Here is an 18,505-nt window from a genome sequence, read left to right on the forward strand (position 1 = left end):
ATATTCGGGTTACAAGGAAGAAACTAGATAAACTATGCGATTCCCTTTAGGAAGGAACAACAACAACAACTACAACAAACTCATTTAGTATACAATTTGTGCTATTTGGTGTATTTTTAACTATGTATAACAACTTTTCTAAACGTATATACATGTATGTATGTATATATGTATGACGCATTCACATATACATACATACATATGTACTTATATACATATATTGATTGATATATTGATGTTCATTTATATATAATAATAATTGGTTCCTATAAAACTACTACCTAATTTATCCTACAAACTAAACGTTTGCATTTGCCCAATTTATTCTTTACATTCTTAGATTAAAGATTGCCCATTTGATTATCATAATATCTAAATGTTGTCCTCGTTCTTTTCTGTTATATTCATTTCTTATTTTTATTATGTTTTTTACAGTAGAACTTTTGGCAAACCAAATTTGAAATTCCATTTTTTAACATACATAAATATTTAATTATTTCCTATACCAACTGAATAGTTTTTCACAGTAGTTGAGCTCGACATGGTAGATAGAAGAGGAGTTCCAATTGAGGAAAAGAGCGCAACTCTTAAAGCGAGACCTTCTATCGATATCCCTAATAATTGAAATTAGTTATAAAGAGCAATTAGAAATAACCATAGAGCGATTGTAAATGGCAACATATTGGGGACTACAGATTACAATTGCTTAACAAACAATATTCAATTTTGATATCGGTTTATTCAAATCCATACATATAGCTTGTATACATATATCAATCGTATTGGTTTATATCATCCATAAATATAGATATATTCATCTATAGCGAACTTCCGATTAGTTATGCATTTTTGCTATCGATATCGGTAACGTTAAATACATACACAATATCGATAAACGGAAAAGTTCCGTATATGGTACTGCTAGATGCTCACTATGTCGGTATTCAAATGTTTACGCTGATTTTATCGCAATATAAAGCTAATATCGATACATTAATCAACAAAATATTCTAATAGTAGCTATATATCGAAACTGTATCGTAACTAGACTATAGAAAAAAGTGTTTTCGCTCAAAATATCGATAGATATATGTTAATTAACATAACGAGTTTTTTATGCTATTTATTTAGCTATATCGATAAACCGATTGCAATGAAAATACGATAATAGTTAGCATCGATAATAGCTTGTCAATTTAAACAGCATTGCTACCCATTATCGATAGATCCACTAACAATACAATAATAGCATACAGCAGTAAGCTATCGATATATATCGATATCATTTCTTTTCTTTCTACAAGTAGAAAATGTACTCCGAATTGCCTATGTATGTGTGCATATGCAGTTAAGGAAATTAAAATCAAAGTCTCCAATATGTGTGTCTGTGTGCGTGTGTATGTGTGGGAGAAACTGACTGGCATGTCTTTTGTTTAACCAACAGTGATAACGATAACGATAGCGATAGCGATAACGATACCAATTATGCAGAAGAAGAAGACAGCGGAAGACAGACAGTGAAACAAAGAGACTGAGACAGAGACAGAGACAGCGACAGCGACAGCGAGACAGCGAGCTTAACGAGCTGCTCAAGGCAAAGTGTTCGCTCAGCTTTGCTTCCCTTTTGTTGGGTTTAAGGGCCATCAAAGAGACATTTTGACATTTGCTTGCCACAACAAGCGACACACAGCACACACACGAACACACGCTGTGTTGTCTCTGCTGCGCTTTACAACACTGCACAAACACACAAACATACACACCCACAAGGAAAGAGAGAGAGAGAGAGAGAGACAGATGTACTTAAGCAGAGCAAAGCACAGCATCCGCTGCATAGTTGGCTCATCATTTCATGTTTGCTCATCAGCCGCTGCTCAGCTTCATTAGTTTGCTCACATGACCTACGACCACGCCGCTGCCGCCCCCTTAGCCATTAGCCACGCCCATGCCTAAGCTGGGCGAGCCCCTTGAGCCGTAATTGCCGTCGACAGCATTTAACAGTTATGTGACTCAGTTGCAAATGCAGCTGCACCTGCTGGTAGCAACATTTTCAGTTAGTTGAGGTTAACTGTGTATGTGCGCGGGTGTGTGTGCGCGTGTGTGTGTGTGTGTGTGTGAGGCATTAGTCTTGATCTAATTAAAGCCATCAGTCCCTTGCAGGACACACAGTCACTTCCTCTCTATCTTTCTCTCTCTCTCATTCTTAATCCAATCAGTTAAGTCAATCAATTTAACAGGCAGTTTGTCAGTCACTTTGTCAGCTGTTTAGTTTCAGCTCTCAGCGTCCATCTGTGCTCTCTCTCTCTCTCCCCCTCTCTCTCTCTCTCAGTGAATCTTGTTAGTTATTTCATTAGTTAGTCAGACAATCAGGCAATTTAACAGGCAGTTTGTCAGTCACTTTGCCAGCTAGTTTATAGTGCCACTATCGTACTCAAGCTTACTTAGCTCTGTCTCTCTATCTCTTTCTATTAACAGTTCCTCAGTCAGTTTAACAGGCACTTTGTCAGTCACTTTACCAGCTAGATTTCTTTTCCCTATTTTATCAGAGATCAGGGCTGAACATAACACACACACACATACAAACACCCACCTTATAAGATCAGGTCTCCATTCACAATGCATTCGCCCAGCTTGTGCCTTCAGCTTAAGCCTTATAAAGATCTCTATGAACATTTAATTTAACCTAACTTAACTATGTGCTTAGCCCTAATTAATATAATGATAATCAAGCGTGTCATTGTATATACATATATATACGTATATATTCGTATTCCCTTCGGTTATCCTATTCTATTCTGAACTTGATTCCTTCTATTGATTCTATTATGTCTATCTACTCTATGTCTCTCTCTCTCTACATATATATTTATATATGTATATATATATACTTATGTATGTATATATAAATATATATTTGTTCGTTATATGTTCGTTTATCCTTTTGTGTTTTCATATTTGTTCTCTTCATTCGTATCTATTGATTTGATAATTATATATGTATTATATATATAGTTTATGATTCTTTGTTCGATTTGTGTAAAACTTAATTATTATATATACAAAATTTAAAAAAGAAAAACAAAAGAAATATAATATATCTGTGCTATTTGTTATTTATTTATTTTTGGTTTCTTTTCGATAATGAAAAATACCAACAAAAAACCCAAAAAATACTTTTAAAAAAATGTTCACATAATTTCACATCTGTTTATTTGTTTACTCCACTTCTCACCCTACTTCTGTATCCACAAATTGCAAAATGAAATTTCAATCTGAAAAAAATAAAATAAAATAAAAAATTATGTAAACGCATACGCATCCGAAATACCGAATACTGAATATACCGATACCGATACTGATACCGATATTAACAATCAAAATACCGATCTATATATGTATATACATATATATACTCGCAATGCCAAAAACTATCAAAACTACTAAATGATAACAAACGATATGTATGTCTACGAATATATATCGATAAATATATACATTTACCCCTGTATATGTGTATATATACGTGAATATATGTTTGCTACCAACTGAACTGCACTATGAAACCGATATCGACAACGATAACATAAACTATCGCTAACTGAAACTCGATAACTGTAATGATCAATATCGATAAATCGATCAAAAACCAAATACAAACTTGATAAACGTATTGCACACATCACATGCCGTATTGAATATCGTCTATCGAATGTCGATTATCGAATATCGATTGTCCCAACCGAAGGTTCCACGATGAGGAGCACGCTAATTTGCTAAACACCATGTGGCTAACGGCCATCACATTTCTGTGTGTCGGCTATGGCGACATTGTGCCAAACACTTACTGTGGACGGGGTATAACCCTCACCTGCGGCATGGTGGTAAGTATACCAACTAGAAAAACCCACAAAAATATATATAAAAATACCAGAAAATACCAAACAAAGTAAATAAAAGACAAAGCAAATATATAACCACAAAAAAATAAGAGAAAAAGTAAAAGTATAAGAAACCAGAACATATTAATCAACAGAACAGACAAAAAACCAGTTAACAGCTAAACCGTTAGCAGTTAACAGTTAACAGTAGCAGTACAGACAATGTTAACATATGTTACAACAACAAGCGTTACACAACATGCATACGATATAAAGCTAAAGCGAGACAATCAATGCTAGGCAAACACACACACACACACACACATGCACATGCACATATGCACATGTGTGTATGGGTGTGTGTGAGTGTGTGTCTGTTTCATTTGGCCATCTGCCAAAGAAGCACCAGATATCGGCTGCGTGATTTTAGCTGATTAGCTTGAACTTCTTCTACTTCTCCTTCTTTTTCTACTACTTTCTCTTCTTGACAACTATTTTTTTCCTATGCAGGGCATTGCGCGCGCGTTTAGTTCATTCCATAAATCTCAATAATTGAGAGCAGAACAGTTTCAGTTTCTGTTAAATATCATCAAGACACAAAAACTCCAAGCCACCCGAAAGTCACCCAAGCCGCCCACCTAAAACCACCCAAACAGCAACCACAACAACAATAACAACAACAACAACAATTCATGCATAAATCGTGTTTTTTTTTTGTTTTGTTTTTTTTTTTTTTTTTTGTTGTGTGTTTTCCTGCCATGTTCATCTGCATTACTTCCATATATAATCGTACATATACACACACATATATACATATGTATATAGATGTTTAAGCACACACATGCACACACCCACACCCACGCACACTCACATTTATATATAAGCGTTCATATGTATAATATGCATATGTCTTTTTACACTATTTCGCTCTAGCTCTGGTTGTGCCTTTTTCTCCTCTCCCTCCCTCTCTGTGTATGTGTGTGTGTGCGTGTGCGTGTGTTTGTGCGCGCCTGGCAAACTTTTGTTTTGTGTTTCCGTTACCACAAACAGGCAACAAATCCTTGTTGACAGCTCATGCCGTACATATACATACATAGAACTGTGTATACATATATATAAGTATTCCTATAGCCCTGTACAAATGTATATATATATGTCTATCTCTCTCTCTCTCTCTCTCTCTAAGTGTGTGTGTGTGTGTGTTTTGGAAAAACTATGTTCAATTTTAAGTCACCTAAATACAAAAAACAAAAAATGTTTTGCACTTTCTCTTGACTCTCTCTCTCTCTCTCTCTCTATCTATTTACATCTCTACTTTAGCCAAAATTCAAAATCAAGCAAAAAAAAAATACGTTGAAAATTCTTAGAATTCTTCAAACTAAATTTGTTGTCACTCGGTTTGCGTCGTTGTCCTTTTCTTTATTTCCTCTCTCTCTCTCTCTCTCTCTCTCTCTCTTTCTCCCTCTATCTGTCTGTCTCTTGAATATTCACTCTGCAGTAAAAGAAAAAAAAATACCAAATTCCCAAATAAAAAAACATTTTATCTTTGCATAATTTTTATCCTACATTTTCTCTCTTTCTATAAATATATATAATATATATATATTCTTATGCCTGTCATCAGTTCAGATTATCATATAACTATCAGTTGCTATTGCTATAGTTTTCATTTTCTGCTACTTTTAATTTTTAGCATTTTTTATTGTTTTCTGTTTCAGTTTAATAGTTTAAGCCTAACTTTTATTGTTTAATTTGATTTCGTTAGATGTTTTTTGTTTTTGTTTTTTGTTCGATGTTGAAATGAGTAAACAATAATAATTATTGACTTTTGATTTATACATATTCTTATATACTTATTATGTGTTCGTTTTTGTGTATATTAAGCCAAAACAATACGATATTTTTCTCTATCTCTCTTTCCCTTTCATTTAATACTGAATAATACGCTCTGCGCGCTCGTATACCCGTTCAAAAATAAACAAAACAAACAAATGTAAACGCGTATTTTTTGCCCCTGACTGCGTTTTACAATTTACATACCAAAACTACTGCAAACCTACTGCAAAAATACCGAAAATATACCGAAAACTATGAATTGAAATATGTCGAAAAATATGTATTATTACAAATACAAATACATATATATATATATACATATATATACTTAATGGATGCAAAAATACTTAATACTGCAAATGCAGATTTCATGACGAAGAACATGCGAATCTATTAAATGCAATGTGGCTGATAGCGATAACATTTTTGAGTGTTGGTTTCGGTGATATTGTTCCGAATACGTACTGTGGACGTGGTATCGCTGTCAGTACAGGAATAATGGTGAGTTTTTAACCTACAAATAAAAAAAAAAAAAAAAAAAAAAAAAAAAAAACAAACAAAAAAATCCAACAAAAAATATTTTCTTATTAAAAAAAAAAAAAAAAACTGTCCAACTGCACACACATCAAATTAGCAATAAAAATTAACTGTTTCTAATCGAACATCCTGCTCATTTCGTTTATCGATAATTCGGTTTATCGATTGATTCATATGTAAATAATTACATTTTAGCTCAACAAAAAAAAATCAAAACTTTGAGAACTCACTTTAAAAAAACAACTACAATAAATTAGTCAGCAATTTTATACCCCCCACCCAACTTCAACTGAACCCCCGCCACGCCCCACGCCCTCTTCTAGCTTAGAACTACTAATTAAGTACTTCTGTCATATATAACTACCACATACATATATACATACATGCCTACATACCTACATGCAAATCGATAACACATTGTCCATCTGTAGAGCCGATAACCGATAGCCGAGAGGATTACGAGATATCCCAAAACTGGCGCTTTTCACTCATTTGCCCTATCACATTGGACCTGGATCTGGTTGTCAATACGAATAATAATATGCATGCGTGTGGTATTATTCAACACTTATCGTTATCGATATGTTATCAAAAACGGGGCCGTTATTATCAAATCACTCCCCTTCCCACCCTCTTTCTCTCTATCTCTCTCTCTCTCTCTCTCTCTCTCTCTCTCTCTCTCTCTTTATAATATAAATTAATTTCTTGGCTCTACCCTTAACTCTTTCTTATGATTATATATATGCGTCTCGCTCTTGCTTGCTCGCTCTCTCTCTTTTTCTCTCTCTGTATCTCTCTCTCTGCCTTTCGCTTTCAGTGCCTCTCTCCTTCTTTCTCTTTTACATGCATATTGATCATGTCGTAGTCTTTGAAATTGAAATTGTGATACAAAATAAAAATACCTTAAAAAAGTAAAACAACAAAATACTAAACAATTTAATACTAAAAACTCTAAGCTCTAAAAAAAACCTTTATTCTACTAGACTCTTTTGTTACGTATGTGTGTACCCAAAATACTAAAAACAAACAAAGCTCTAACTGTTGTATTACATATAGACAACTTTGAGAACGTATTCTAATTTCGATTTACATATAAATATATATGTATATACATATATATACATATATATGCATATATATATTTCCAACTTCCGACAGTAAACCACATCTAAAACATTGCACTCGATCAGTCATTCCATACAATCCAATCTAACTGCTATCCTGCATTCTCATCTTTTCGCATCTCTCGCTCATTTTTAATGTGATTCAAAGAATTCGAATTTCCAAATAAAATACGTATAGGCAGAGGCGACAGCAATACGAAAACACATAACAACCAAAAATATACATATATTTATTTTATTGAGAAGCAACAAAAGTTCTGGACTTTAAACAAATCATTTCAATGTCTAATCCAAGACAATTAACTGGCATTAATAAAAATGAAAAAAAAAAAAAAATACCAAAAAGAAAACAGAAAACAAACCATTACTAAACGACTAATTTAATCATGATTGATTGCTCGCTGACCAAGCGAAATCTAGATGCAACATAGAAGCAAATGCGCTCTCTAATTTGTATCTGTTTCAGCTGCAGTGCACTCAATGCATCTATCTGTGAAAAGCAATTTGAAAATACCACATTTATGTGATAGTCTAATGTCGATTTGATCTATTGTCGTTTTACAGGGCGCTGGCTGTACGGCTCTACTTGTCGCTGTTGTCTCACGCAAGCTGGAGCTGACCCGTGCCGAGAAGCATGTGCACAACTTTATGATGGACACGCAGTTAACAAAAAGGGTATAGATCGTCTCCATGAATAGTAATCATTTTTGTTTGTTTGTAAATACCAAAAAAAAAAAAAAAAAAAAAAAAAGCCCCGAAAATACCGAAAAATAGTGGAAATCCAAGTAACTCTACAGCGTACCATACCATACACAGACGTAACTCAGTCAAACTTACACACATACATATAGCTATACATATACATATAGAGTACCGTTACTTGTAGTAGACATCAACCTCAACAAACAGAGGAAAATACCTATAGCAAATACCGAAATCAGCACAACTAATTCTGAGCAGAAACAATACCTTGCAATCTTAGTAAGAAAAATACCAAAAAATACTGAAAATACCGCAAGTTTCCGCAAGAGCTACTCAATCAAATGTACAGAGTGAACTGAGGCGACTACTGAAAAATATAAAAATACCAAAAAATACCAAACTTAAATCAACTACTTAAAAGTACAAAAACGCGAAAAATAATAAATTCAGCTCAATTAACTCTAGAAATCATCAAAATACTAACAATTATAGCATTTAACTAAAAATTTTAATTTAAAAAAAAAAAAAAAAAAAAAACTATTAAAAGTAAACATTCAACGGACTCTATAGGTACCGTTGCGGACAGACTTTACCTCAATGACTTTAGTCGATGACCAAAACTGAAATTACTTTGACATTTGACCCAACATCGACCGTAAGACATTGACATACTGAAGGAGTTTCGATAGATCGTTTGGTTTTACTAAGTACTCGTAGAATAGAGGAACACAACTACCCCACAACTCTAATAATTTCTAATAATTCATTTCTTCTCATAAATATATAGCTGAAAAATGCTGCGGCGAATGTTCTACGTGAAACTTGGCTCATTTACAAACATACAAGACTAGTAAAACGGGTTAATCCCGGCCGTGTAAGAACCCACCAAAGAAAGTTCCTTCTAGCTATATATGCGTGAGTATTTTTAGAGATCTATCAACAATATCAACAACTAACTGTCAGAAACCACCAACAAATATCAATCAATATAACAAGAACTTTTAACTGAGTTAATCAAACAACAACAACAACAATAACTGAATCCTCTATCAAATGAAAGGACTCAAAGCAATAACATATATCCTATGTATATATTTATATATATATCTATATACGTATTTGTATGTACATATATATATATGTATATATAGTTAATAGATCTGTTGTACAATGCAACCATATAGCCTGAACGAAATCCCAATCAAAGCTCCGTTACGAAAAGCTCAATAAAGTGCGACTAACCCCAATCATAATATCACGATTTTCAAACAATTTTTGGTTATGTTCTTGTCCTGTGTCCAACTGTCCATACATGTGCGTATTTATATACCTAACTAACTGTATGTGTGTGTGTGTATGTATGTATGTATGTATGTGGGCCAGCTATTGTCATAGCCTATGGCCTCTAACATCGTTAGCTGCAATTGTTAGCGATTATCGATCGCTTTTGTCGATAGGTGATATGGATAGCTATTCTCAGAAAGTGTTATTGTGTTATAGTGCTGTTCCCAGAGACAACTATACATAGCTATTCTCAATATTTAATCAATAGCGACTGTCAGTATCTTAACTGATCATTTTGATCAATAAGTGTTATCGATAACTGCGTTCGGGGAACTGTTACAATCGATAATTATTATTGGTATATTTTTATTATCGTTAATTTGCATCGACTGTTATCGACAACTATAAACGATATATTTTATCGATAACAATAGCTGTTATCGAACTTAAAGCAAACATTGCTTTAGCACATTTTTAAACGAAAGCTTTTCTTAGCCAATATCTCAATTGTTAAAGCAAAAAATAAATTGTCATTAGGGCTCTCATAAAAACTTGGATAGTTGATCTATTGAAGGATGTGGAAGGAGATACGAATGAGTTTTATTTTGTAATGAAAATTCCATATACTTACTAATTGTCACATTTCAATTGGCATGTCCCAGAAAAGTATGCTATACAAATTTCAACTCTCGAATCCATTCTTTCTCTTAGCTATCGCGTATATTCCCCACCTAAACTATATCCAAGCTTTCTACTTGTTCTGTTCTTTCATTTATTTTTTTGCCTAGTAATCCCAAAGAACTGTAATGTGAATGTGAGGAGTCTGCTTCTATATATATACATATATATATATACATAATAATTGTTATATACTCTCCCAAATGTACATAGAATTACAGAACTAATACTATCATGAACAGCAATCAATGAGTGCAATAACCAACTAAAACGAAAATCGATTAATGAAAAAATAAAATTAAAAAAAAAAGAAAGAGAAAATCTACATAATTAAATGATTGAACTCGTTTTACTAGCCTGTAAATAGGTTGTAAAGCCCTGTTTTTACGTTATGATAATACCGAAAACTAGCCACAATATACCTAGCATGCAGCGTTAATTTTCCAGAAATTCATATCTAAAACTATCGGCAGCTTTTGCAACACTACATTGCCTAATTATCCAAAAAGTACTACATCTATATCTCTTATCTATATATATATATAACTCATGTATACATGTACATATATAAACATAACAGTAGCTATCACCGCAAGAAGCTTTTCAGCTTTCAGCTTTAAAAGTTTAATCCCCCAAAGCTTTCAATAACTTCCAAAGCCGCTTCTAATGCAGTTTTTAGGTTTTTTAGTAATTTTAATAGCAAGACCTTAAGGATACTTAAAAAGCAGTACAGCTGTTCTTTTAAAAAGCGTTAAGACAGCTTTAGAGCAGTTATGTTATTTAAAGCAAACAATTTATCAAGCAACTTTTCTAACAGTCTTGCTAAGAGCTTTTAAATTAGATTATTTTAAGGTTTTTACAAAAAAGCTCCAGGATATCGCGTATATATGTCTTTCGGGCTACCACTCAACACAAGCTTTCCATAATTTCATGCTCTGATTAATCAAAGTTTTTAATAAAAGCTTTAAGCTCATGTGTATTTTGCTTGTAATCGAAATTAATATATAACATATATATATATATAGAGTAAAGAAAAGAGAGACAATTGCCTGTTGATAATTTTTGATGTGATTTTCTGTAATCTTAACGCTAAGCCAAAAAAAAAAACACGAATTTATTATTTTGGAAAAAAACACTTTAAGCACAAAAAAAAATCACAAAACTTTCAGAAAAAAAAAATTATCTTATTATTGTATTTAATCGTAATCAATTAAATTTATATATATCGTATATATATATCTATATATGCATATATCGTATATATATCTGTATATACCTATATCGTATATATATCTATATATACATGGAGGCTTAATAAGCCCATTGTCCGTTTCGCAATTCAACCGAGCCGTGCATTTTCACTACGTCAATGCATTGCTCGATCTACCACAATGATAAATGAATGATGTAACGAAATAATGAATTAGATCTTGTTTGTCTATTCAATAATATCGTTTATAAACTCGATGATTCTTCCCCCCACCTGCTACTAGGTTGCGAAAAGTTAAAATGGATCAACGCAAACTAATGGATAATGCCAACACAATAACCGATATGGCCAAGGTAGCTAACAATCCACAGTATTTGATTCATGCACTTATAATATTATTTATCGAAAAACAACAAACTAAAAATACCAACTATTTTCATCACAGACACAAAATACGGTCTATGAAATAATATCGGAAATGTCGAGTCGACAGGATGCCATCGAGGAGCGCCTAACGAATCTAGAGGACAAAATGCAAAGTCTACAAGTGAGTAGAGTGTCATTAGTAGTTATCGATACGTGCTATCGATTAACGATCTCTCTCTCTCTCTCTCTCTCTCGTTCTTTAGGAGCACATGGAAAGCCTTCCAGATCTATTATCGCGCTGTTTGACCCAGCATCAGGAGCGCATCGAGCAACGACGCAACTTTCTGCACCCGGACACAGCAGCCGCTGCCATTCAGCCATCGATTCAACCGCCCACGCCCCAATCCATGTTCAATGCGGCCCCCATGCTGTTCCCCCACTCTAGGTAAGTGGCCCATTGAGAATATTTGCAATTAGCTTATGCATATGCATCATCATCATCCGCATTGTCATCGTCATAATCACCATAAGCACGTACCATTTCCATCGACTGCTCAACTAGTTGAAGTCCACTCGATATTAAACTGAACTACTCGACTGCTAAGCCATTTAATGGCTATTGCATTTATATAAATATTGTTTGGGGCATTGTCTAATCATATTAAAACATCTCTCAGAGGGACATATGAAATCAATAAAAGCACTTTTAATTGAAATGTCAATTTGAATATAGATAGCACACATTTGCCTGACTATCGATATGTGTATCGATAAGCAACTACCTATACAAATATAAGCTGGCAATATCCATATATGAACAATAAGTAATACGCAAATATATATATCGATATGTTATCGCATTTCAAGCAATCGATAACTAGTCATATTAATTGATTACTCATACATATCGATATATTCCTAGTATGCTAATTTCTACAAATTTAATATGCGATGTCGATATAATATATACATATATCTTAATGTTTAACAGTGCATTTTATCGACATATCGTTATCGTGTGAAGAATATTACTAATCAACAAATGCACTTATCTGTTCACTAACAACCTGGCATTGCTGATCGATATTTATCGTCATCGATGCATGCGCTTAATCCGTGGACTTCAACTATCGATACATTTGTTGTTTTCATTTCGTCTCTTTCGTTCCATATTTTCGTTTTGTTGTAGTACTTTTTGTTTGTGTGTGTCTGAGCCACTGTGAGAGTCCAACTAGTAGTTCCAGATCAAAATCCCCCCCGAGATCCCCTCATCGTACAAATTTTGTGGCATTTTCTTCTTCTATGCAAGATGCATGTGATTATTTTTGGTAAAAAAAAAAAAAAAAAAAAAAAAAAAAAATTGAGTAAAATAGAGAAAAAAGAAAAAACAGTGAGAGAGTGTCTGTGAGTGCCATCAATTTGCATTTTGGAATTGGAACCGAAATAGACAAAAACAGAAAGAGTAAAAAACATTTTGCGATTTAATTTGATTGGTTTGAAAATGCATTCCATATGGCTTTTTTATATCATATCATAGCGCTATCTAGCTATCTTTTGGCATATTGATCGAGCTCACACACATCTAACCATTGACATACTCTAATGCTAATGATAATGATAATGAATTGATAACTGATACAAGTAAAAATTAAATAAAAAACCAAACGCCGTTTTTTTCCGGCCGCAATGCGAATCTAATTGAGAATTAACATATATATTATATATATATACTGCTTTTTGCATAGAAGTGTACCCTCATCCAATAACGCCGCTGCTACTTACCATTGGCCAACAAGCCCTATTTTGCCACCTATATCTAGTAGAACACCACATTTAGTGCCTGATACTCACATGCCATCAAATGGATCTGCAGTTAATAGCTACGCATCTTCCAACAAATACGGCAGCTGAATATCAGACAGAGAGCGCTCCAACTCCGTGATTAACATTGAGATGCATCCATTACGACCCATGACAATGACAGCAGAGCTAACATCATCAATAACTGAAACTGGAACAACAAATCGAACAACTGGAACAACTGGAACAACAATGCCCATGTCGAAATCGATGTCGCCAACAAGATCGGCTACGACATTGATGGAGACGGCGCTGCGACAGCGTTTCCATTCGCCAACATCATCGATGGAACGGGAACAGCTCATCGAACTGCAACACTATCAATCGATGCATCAGTATTCGCATCAGCATCAGCATCAGCATTCGTTTTCGCATTCGCACTCGCATTCGCTTTCGCATCAGCGTATCGTTGAGAGCATTAGCATACCGGCTATACCCGAGGATGTAGAGAGTGCTGCGATAGCTGGTGATATCGATAACGCTGTTATCGGTAACGATGCGAGTGCGATGACGACGGCGAAGGCGACGGCGACGACAGCGTCGATGGCCACAAAGATCACTGAGAATAAGTTTACTAGAAAAAGAGAACGTATATGCAATAATAGTAGTAATAGTAACAATAGTAATAATAGTAATAATACAAGTAATAGTAATATTAGTAATTCTACAAGTCTAATTTCGAAATCGGCCTTTTGTAAATAGATCCACTTCGAAATGGGAAAGACAAAAGTCAAATGTTAGCATATACATATATAACTCTATACTAAATATATATATATATATATATATATATATATATATATATATATATATATATACATATATATAAATATAGGAATAGTGTTTTTTTTTTCTAAGCATATGATCTATCTAGTAATTGGGATTGGCATTAACTAGCATAGAGTTCAAATATAAGCGAGTGTGAAAGTGGAGAACAGAATGAATGAGGGAATAGCTGAATGAATAGTAGACTGAATGAATGAATGAATGAATGAAGGGATGAATGAATGAATGAATGAAGGAATGAATGAATGAATGAATGAATGAATAAATGGAGTGAATAAATCAAAAACCATAATTCAAGCCGAGTCTGCTAAGAGAAAGAGAGAGAAAAGGTAAAGAGCTGAAGAGAGAGAGCAAGGCTTCTTAAGCCATAGAGAATGCTTAGAGTTGAATATAATAGAAATATAATAGATCAAATTAAGCTAAACAGTCTGCTAATGACAGTCGGTCATGTTCGACTGCACAAAATACTCGCTCACAGTTCAGATTTATATAATCAAAACGACGTTACAGCCCTCTGAAAGCTTTGACATTAGATAATTTCAGAATTCTTGCTTCAAAAATGTGTTTACAGATTTGCCACGCCTCCTAAAGTCATATATATATATTTATTGTTTATGAAAAATCTATAGAGCAACTCAATTGTAATAAGGTAGCTACAATTTTTTGTTATAAAATCGAAATCGAATCGAAGTTATATAGAAATACATATATCAAAAGACGTACAACATCCATATGCAATGCATGAGCGAATAATGAAAAAGCTAGTAAGCTTTAAGCTCTATAAAGCTTTGACAACATTTGCCATTCTTGAGTTGAGATCTTTTCGAAATTGCGACAGACTTGGCTAAGAGGCAAAAGATTCTGTGTATGGGTATGCGAGTATGTGTGTGTGTGTGTGGGAAAGTGAGTGTGTGTGTGAGTGCATTTTTTTTTTTTTATGTGTGTGATGGATATATAGGTAACATATAAAAAATATGTTAATACGAGTATTCTAATTGGTTTAACAAATAAGAAGTTCAACTAAGTTCAACTAAAATGTTGCTATATATATACACACACATATAGATATATATGTTTAAAAAAAAAGGGAAAAAAATAGCCCAACAAAAAAATAAACCCAAGCATTAGAAACTCAATTAAGAACCTGACTAGCTTTTGAGAGAGTTACGAGATGAATAAAAAATAAATTTAAAATTACAAAATTAATAAAGAAAATAAAGATTAGTCAAGTAAAATGAATTTTAAATTGAATTTTGTAAAATATTTAAAAACTAAACAAAACCAAAATTAATTGAATTAGTTGTAATGAAAAAAATACCGAAAAATAAAAAAAAAAATTATTAAAGAATAAAAAATTAGTTTGTAGTTTATAGGCGAGTGGCACAGCTACGAAAGTTTTTCTAAAGATTCTAAAAGGAAATGAAGTATTAACTGCGAGCATCGAAGTTAATTGTTTTTTTTTTAATAGGTAAATGAAGTAAATATAAAAAAAAAAAAAATAGAAAAAAATTATATATATATATAGATATATGTATATGTAAAACGCATAAACTATAAAAAGCTTTTAGGCGAGTCGCAAATAAGCAAAGAATAAACAAGTAAACAAAAATTTAAAATATTAAAAAAAATACCAGAGTTCAACAAGTTTTTCAACTGAATTCCCTGAAATGCATATGCCAATGTGAGAAAATAAAGAAATTACAGCTAAATCAAATGGATCAAAAAACCCTCCCCGTAAAGCAAATACCCCCAAGTAGAGCCATGCAACAAAAAAAAAAAAAAAAAAAAAAAAAAAAATGAGACTCGTTTAGCTAAAATAATAAAAACTGTACCAAGCGCTGCAATAGAAATGCGTCAATTAGAGCCAAACAAATTTGATTTAAGTATTTAATAAAATTTTGATTAAATTTGAATAACATTCCAAATTAGTTTGCTTAAACAAACAGCTGCAAAATCAAATTCAATTTCTAGTTTCGCTTCAGCTTTTCTTAAGAGTCTGGCAACGCTAAGCTAAATTGGCAAAGTGTGTGCATGAAGTTGGCTGCGCCAGAGTAAATTTATTATATACATATGTAAGCAAATTTGTTTTTATTTATTTCTAATTGATTTTTTGGCTTGAGTAAAACTAAATATGAACAAAATATTAAAAATAAAATTATGCCCAACTGCAGTAAGTCCAACGATAGCTTCAACAATGATCTGGATATATACGAATGAACAAATAAATTTGCCTAAAGCGACAAGGAAAGTGAAGCCCTTAAAAAAAATGTATACCTATTTATATAATATTGAATATTGAAATTGAAATGAACGTTCAAGACTGCTGTCAAAATAGCTTTATCACAAAATATATAAAAAAAATAAAAAACACACACACACACATACGCAGACAGACACACGCACACAACATAAACGAATGTAACAAATATGCCCATTTTGCCATGGGTACAGGGTATACAGTCAACGACAGACAAAGAAAGAGAGAGAGAGAGAGAGAGAGAGAAAACAGGAGAGACTTAGAGTTTGAAGTAGAGTATGCCCAGCTTTAATGGTTTATTAACCATATTTAACATGCACATTTGGGTTTCAACACCTCAACTAAACAACAAAAGCAACAACAACAAACAGAACAAACAGAACAACAAACAGAACAGGATCAAACATATTTTCCCGTGTATGAACTGGTTTCCTTAACAAACAAACAAACACAATACCTTTAAAAAATTAATAACTTTGATATGAGGGACCGAAATTTCAAGACAGGTCTTAAATTATACAAAAAAAAAAAAAAAAAAAAAAAAAAAAAAGAAGAAACTTTACTGAATTAGATACGAGCCCAATATATATATACATAATATATATAACTAAACTAAACTTAACTAAACTAAAAAATATATACTCACTCATGGCTGCTGGCTGATTGAGTAGTGCGTGCACAGTGGTACACAAGCAGCAAAAATCAAAATATAACAACAAAAAATCTTTAATATTCATAGCTATACATTTCAATATATATATATGTATATGTACTTTTCTAGTGCTAAACCAAACCAATTTATAGAGCCCAACTTTTTAGGCAGTTTTTTCATTGTTTGTTATTTGTTTTTTTTTTATCGAATAGAACTTTTGTTTGTTGTTCTTGGTTCTGAGGTAACGGTAACAAGTGTGCGAAGCCACTGTGCACACTCTATGTGTTAGAGGGCTGCCCATGGCTACACTCACTCATACACACGTCAAATATCCATTCAAAGTGAAGTTGAGTTGGGTGAGTTTAAATTTGAGCGCACGTTCGCTCTCCCAATCTACGGCCTTTAAATGAGTAAGCGAAAACAAAAGCACAAAACGGAGTGCAAAATTTAGCAAAAGCCCAATGATGCCATTTCAGCTTTTTTCCCGTCAGATGCTGCAATCTTTTCAGAAAGCTTTTTTACCTATTTTATTCCGTACACTTTTTCTAAATATTGTATATTGCTTTTCAATCTTCAAATTTGAGTATTGCAATACAAAAGTACCAAATTACTTCTTAATAATAGGGTAAGCCAATTACTACAACAATATATTAGCTGCAGCTAGATTTACTCTGGACAAAATGGCAACTCTGGCCTTGGTCACTCACTTCGTATACCGAACTGCATGAGCTTTTCGTTCGACGAAGCTGTATGTGATGTGTGTGTGTGTGTGTGTGCGTAAGAACGAAAAAGATCACTGCGCAATTTGTTGTTCTGTTGCTGTACTTTTTGTACGCACGGCGCGATGCGTCGCGTCGCAATACAACTCGATTGCCGAGTCCACACGCGCTCTCTTTCACTCCATTCGTTCTTCGGCTCCGCTTCAACGTTGCTCAATGCATTTTGAGCATTGTCGATTTTAACGGAATCTGTTTGCCATTTATGCAGCCCTCTAGTATGTGTATGCGTGTGCGTATGTGTGTTCATGTGTGTGCGTGTGTACGTATGTGTGTGTGTGTATGCGGCACAAAGCTTCAGTTCACAATTTCCCAGCTAAATGAGTGCGACAAGTGCAAAGAGTGGATAAGAGAAAAGCCTAAACAAGATTTTTTTGGTAATATATTTACACTGTAAAACACAGCGATACCCAATACTAACAAACTTGTTAAACTTTATAGAAAAATCGAACAAAATAAAACACGTCAAGAAAAACTTAATAAAACACATATATATATACATATGTATATGTACAATATATGTATTTATATATATATATATATATATATATATATATAT

The 18,505-nt window shown here is 33.3% G+C and overlaps 1 protein-coding gene across 6 annotated transcripts in view; it reads left to right on the top strand.

Moving 5' to 3' along the window:
- The window catches only part of SK (small conductance calcium-activated potassium channel), a 94,007-nt gene extending 76,900 nt beyond the window's left edge, over nt 1-17,107 (top strand). For 2 of the 6 annotated variants that reach the window (XM_089475969.1, XM_089475971.1), the window contains 7 exons: nt 6,080-6,215; nt 7,940-8,050; nt 8,865-8,992; nt 11,533-11,602; nt 11,695-11,796; nt 11,879-12,060; nt 13,361-17,107. In XM_089475969.1, coding sequence (XP_089332095.1) covers nt 6,080-6,215; nt 7,940-8,050; nt 8,865-8,992; nt 11,533-11,602; nt 11,695-11,796; nt 11,879-12,060; nt 13,361-13,526 — 895 coding nt within the window. In that variant the 3' untranslated portion in view covers nt 13,527-17,107. Of the gene's footprint in view, nt 1-3,745; nt 3,882-6,079; nt 6,216-7,939; nt 8,051-8,864; nt 10,317-11,532; nt 11,603-11,694; nt 11,797-11,878; nt 12,061-13,360 lie in introns of those variants that run through there. The other 4 variants (XM_089475972.1, XM_089475973.1, XM_089475970.1 and 1 more) reach the window with 4 other exon arrangements.
- Nucleotides 17,108-18,505: the final 1,398 nt, after the last annotated feature.

The sequence above is a fragment of the Drosophila arizonae genome, chromosome X (genome assembly GCF_054131065.1).
Source record: "Drosophila arizonae isolate 15081-1271.41 chromosome X, UAZ_ARI_1.0, whole genome shotgun sequence".
Classification (NCBI taxonomy): Eukaryota; Metazoa; Arthropoda; class Insecta; order Diptera; family Drosophilidae; genus Drosophila; species Drosophila arizonae.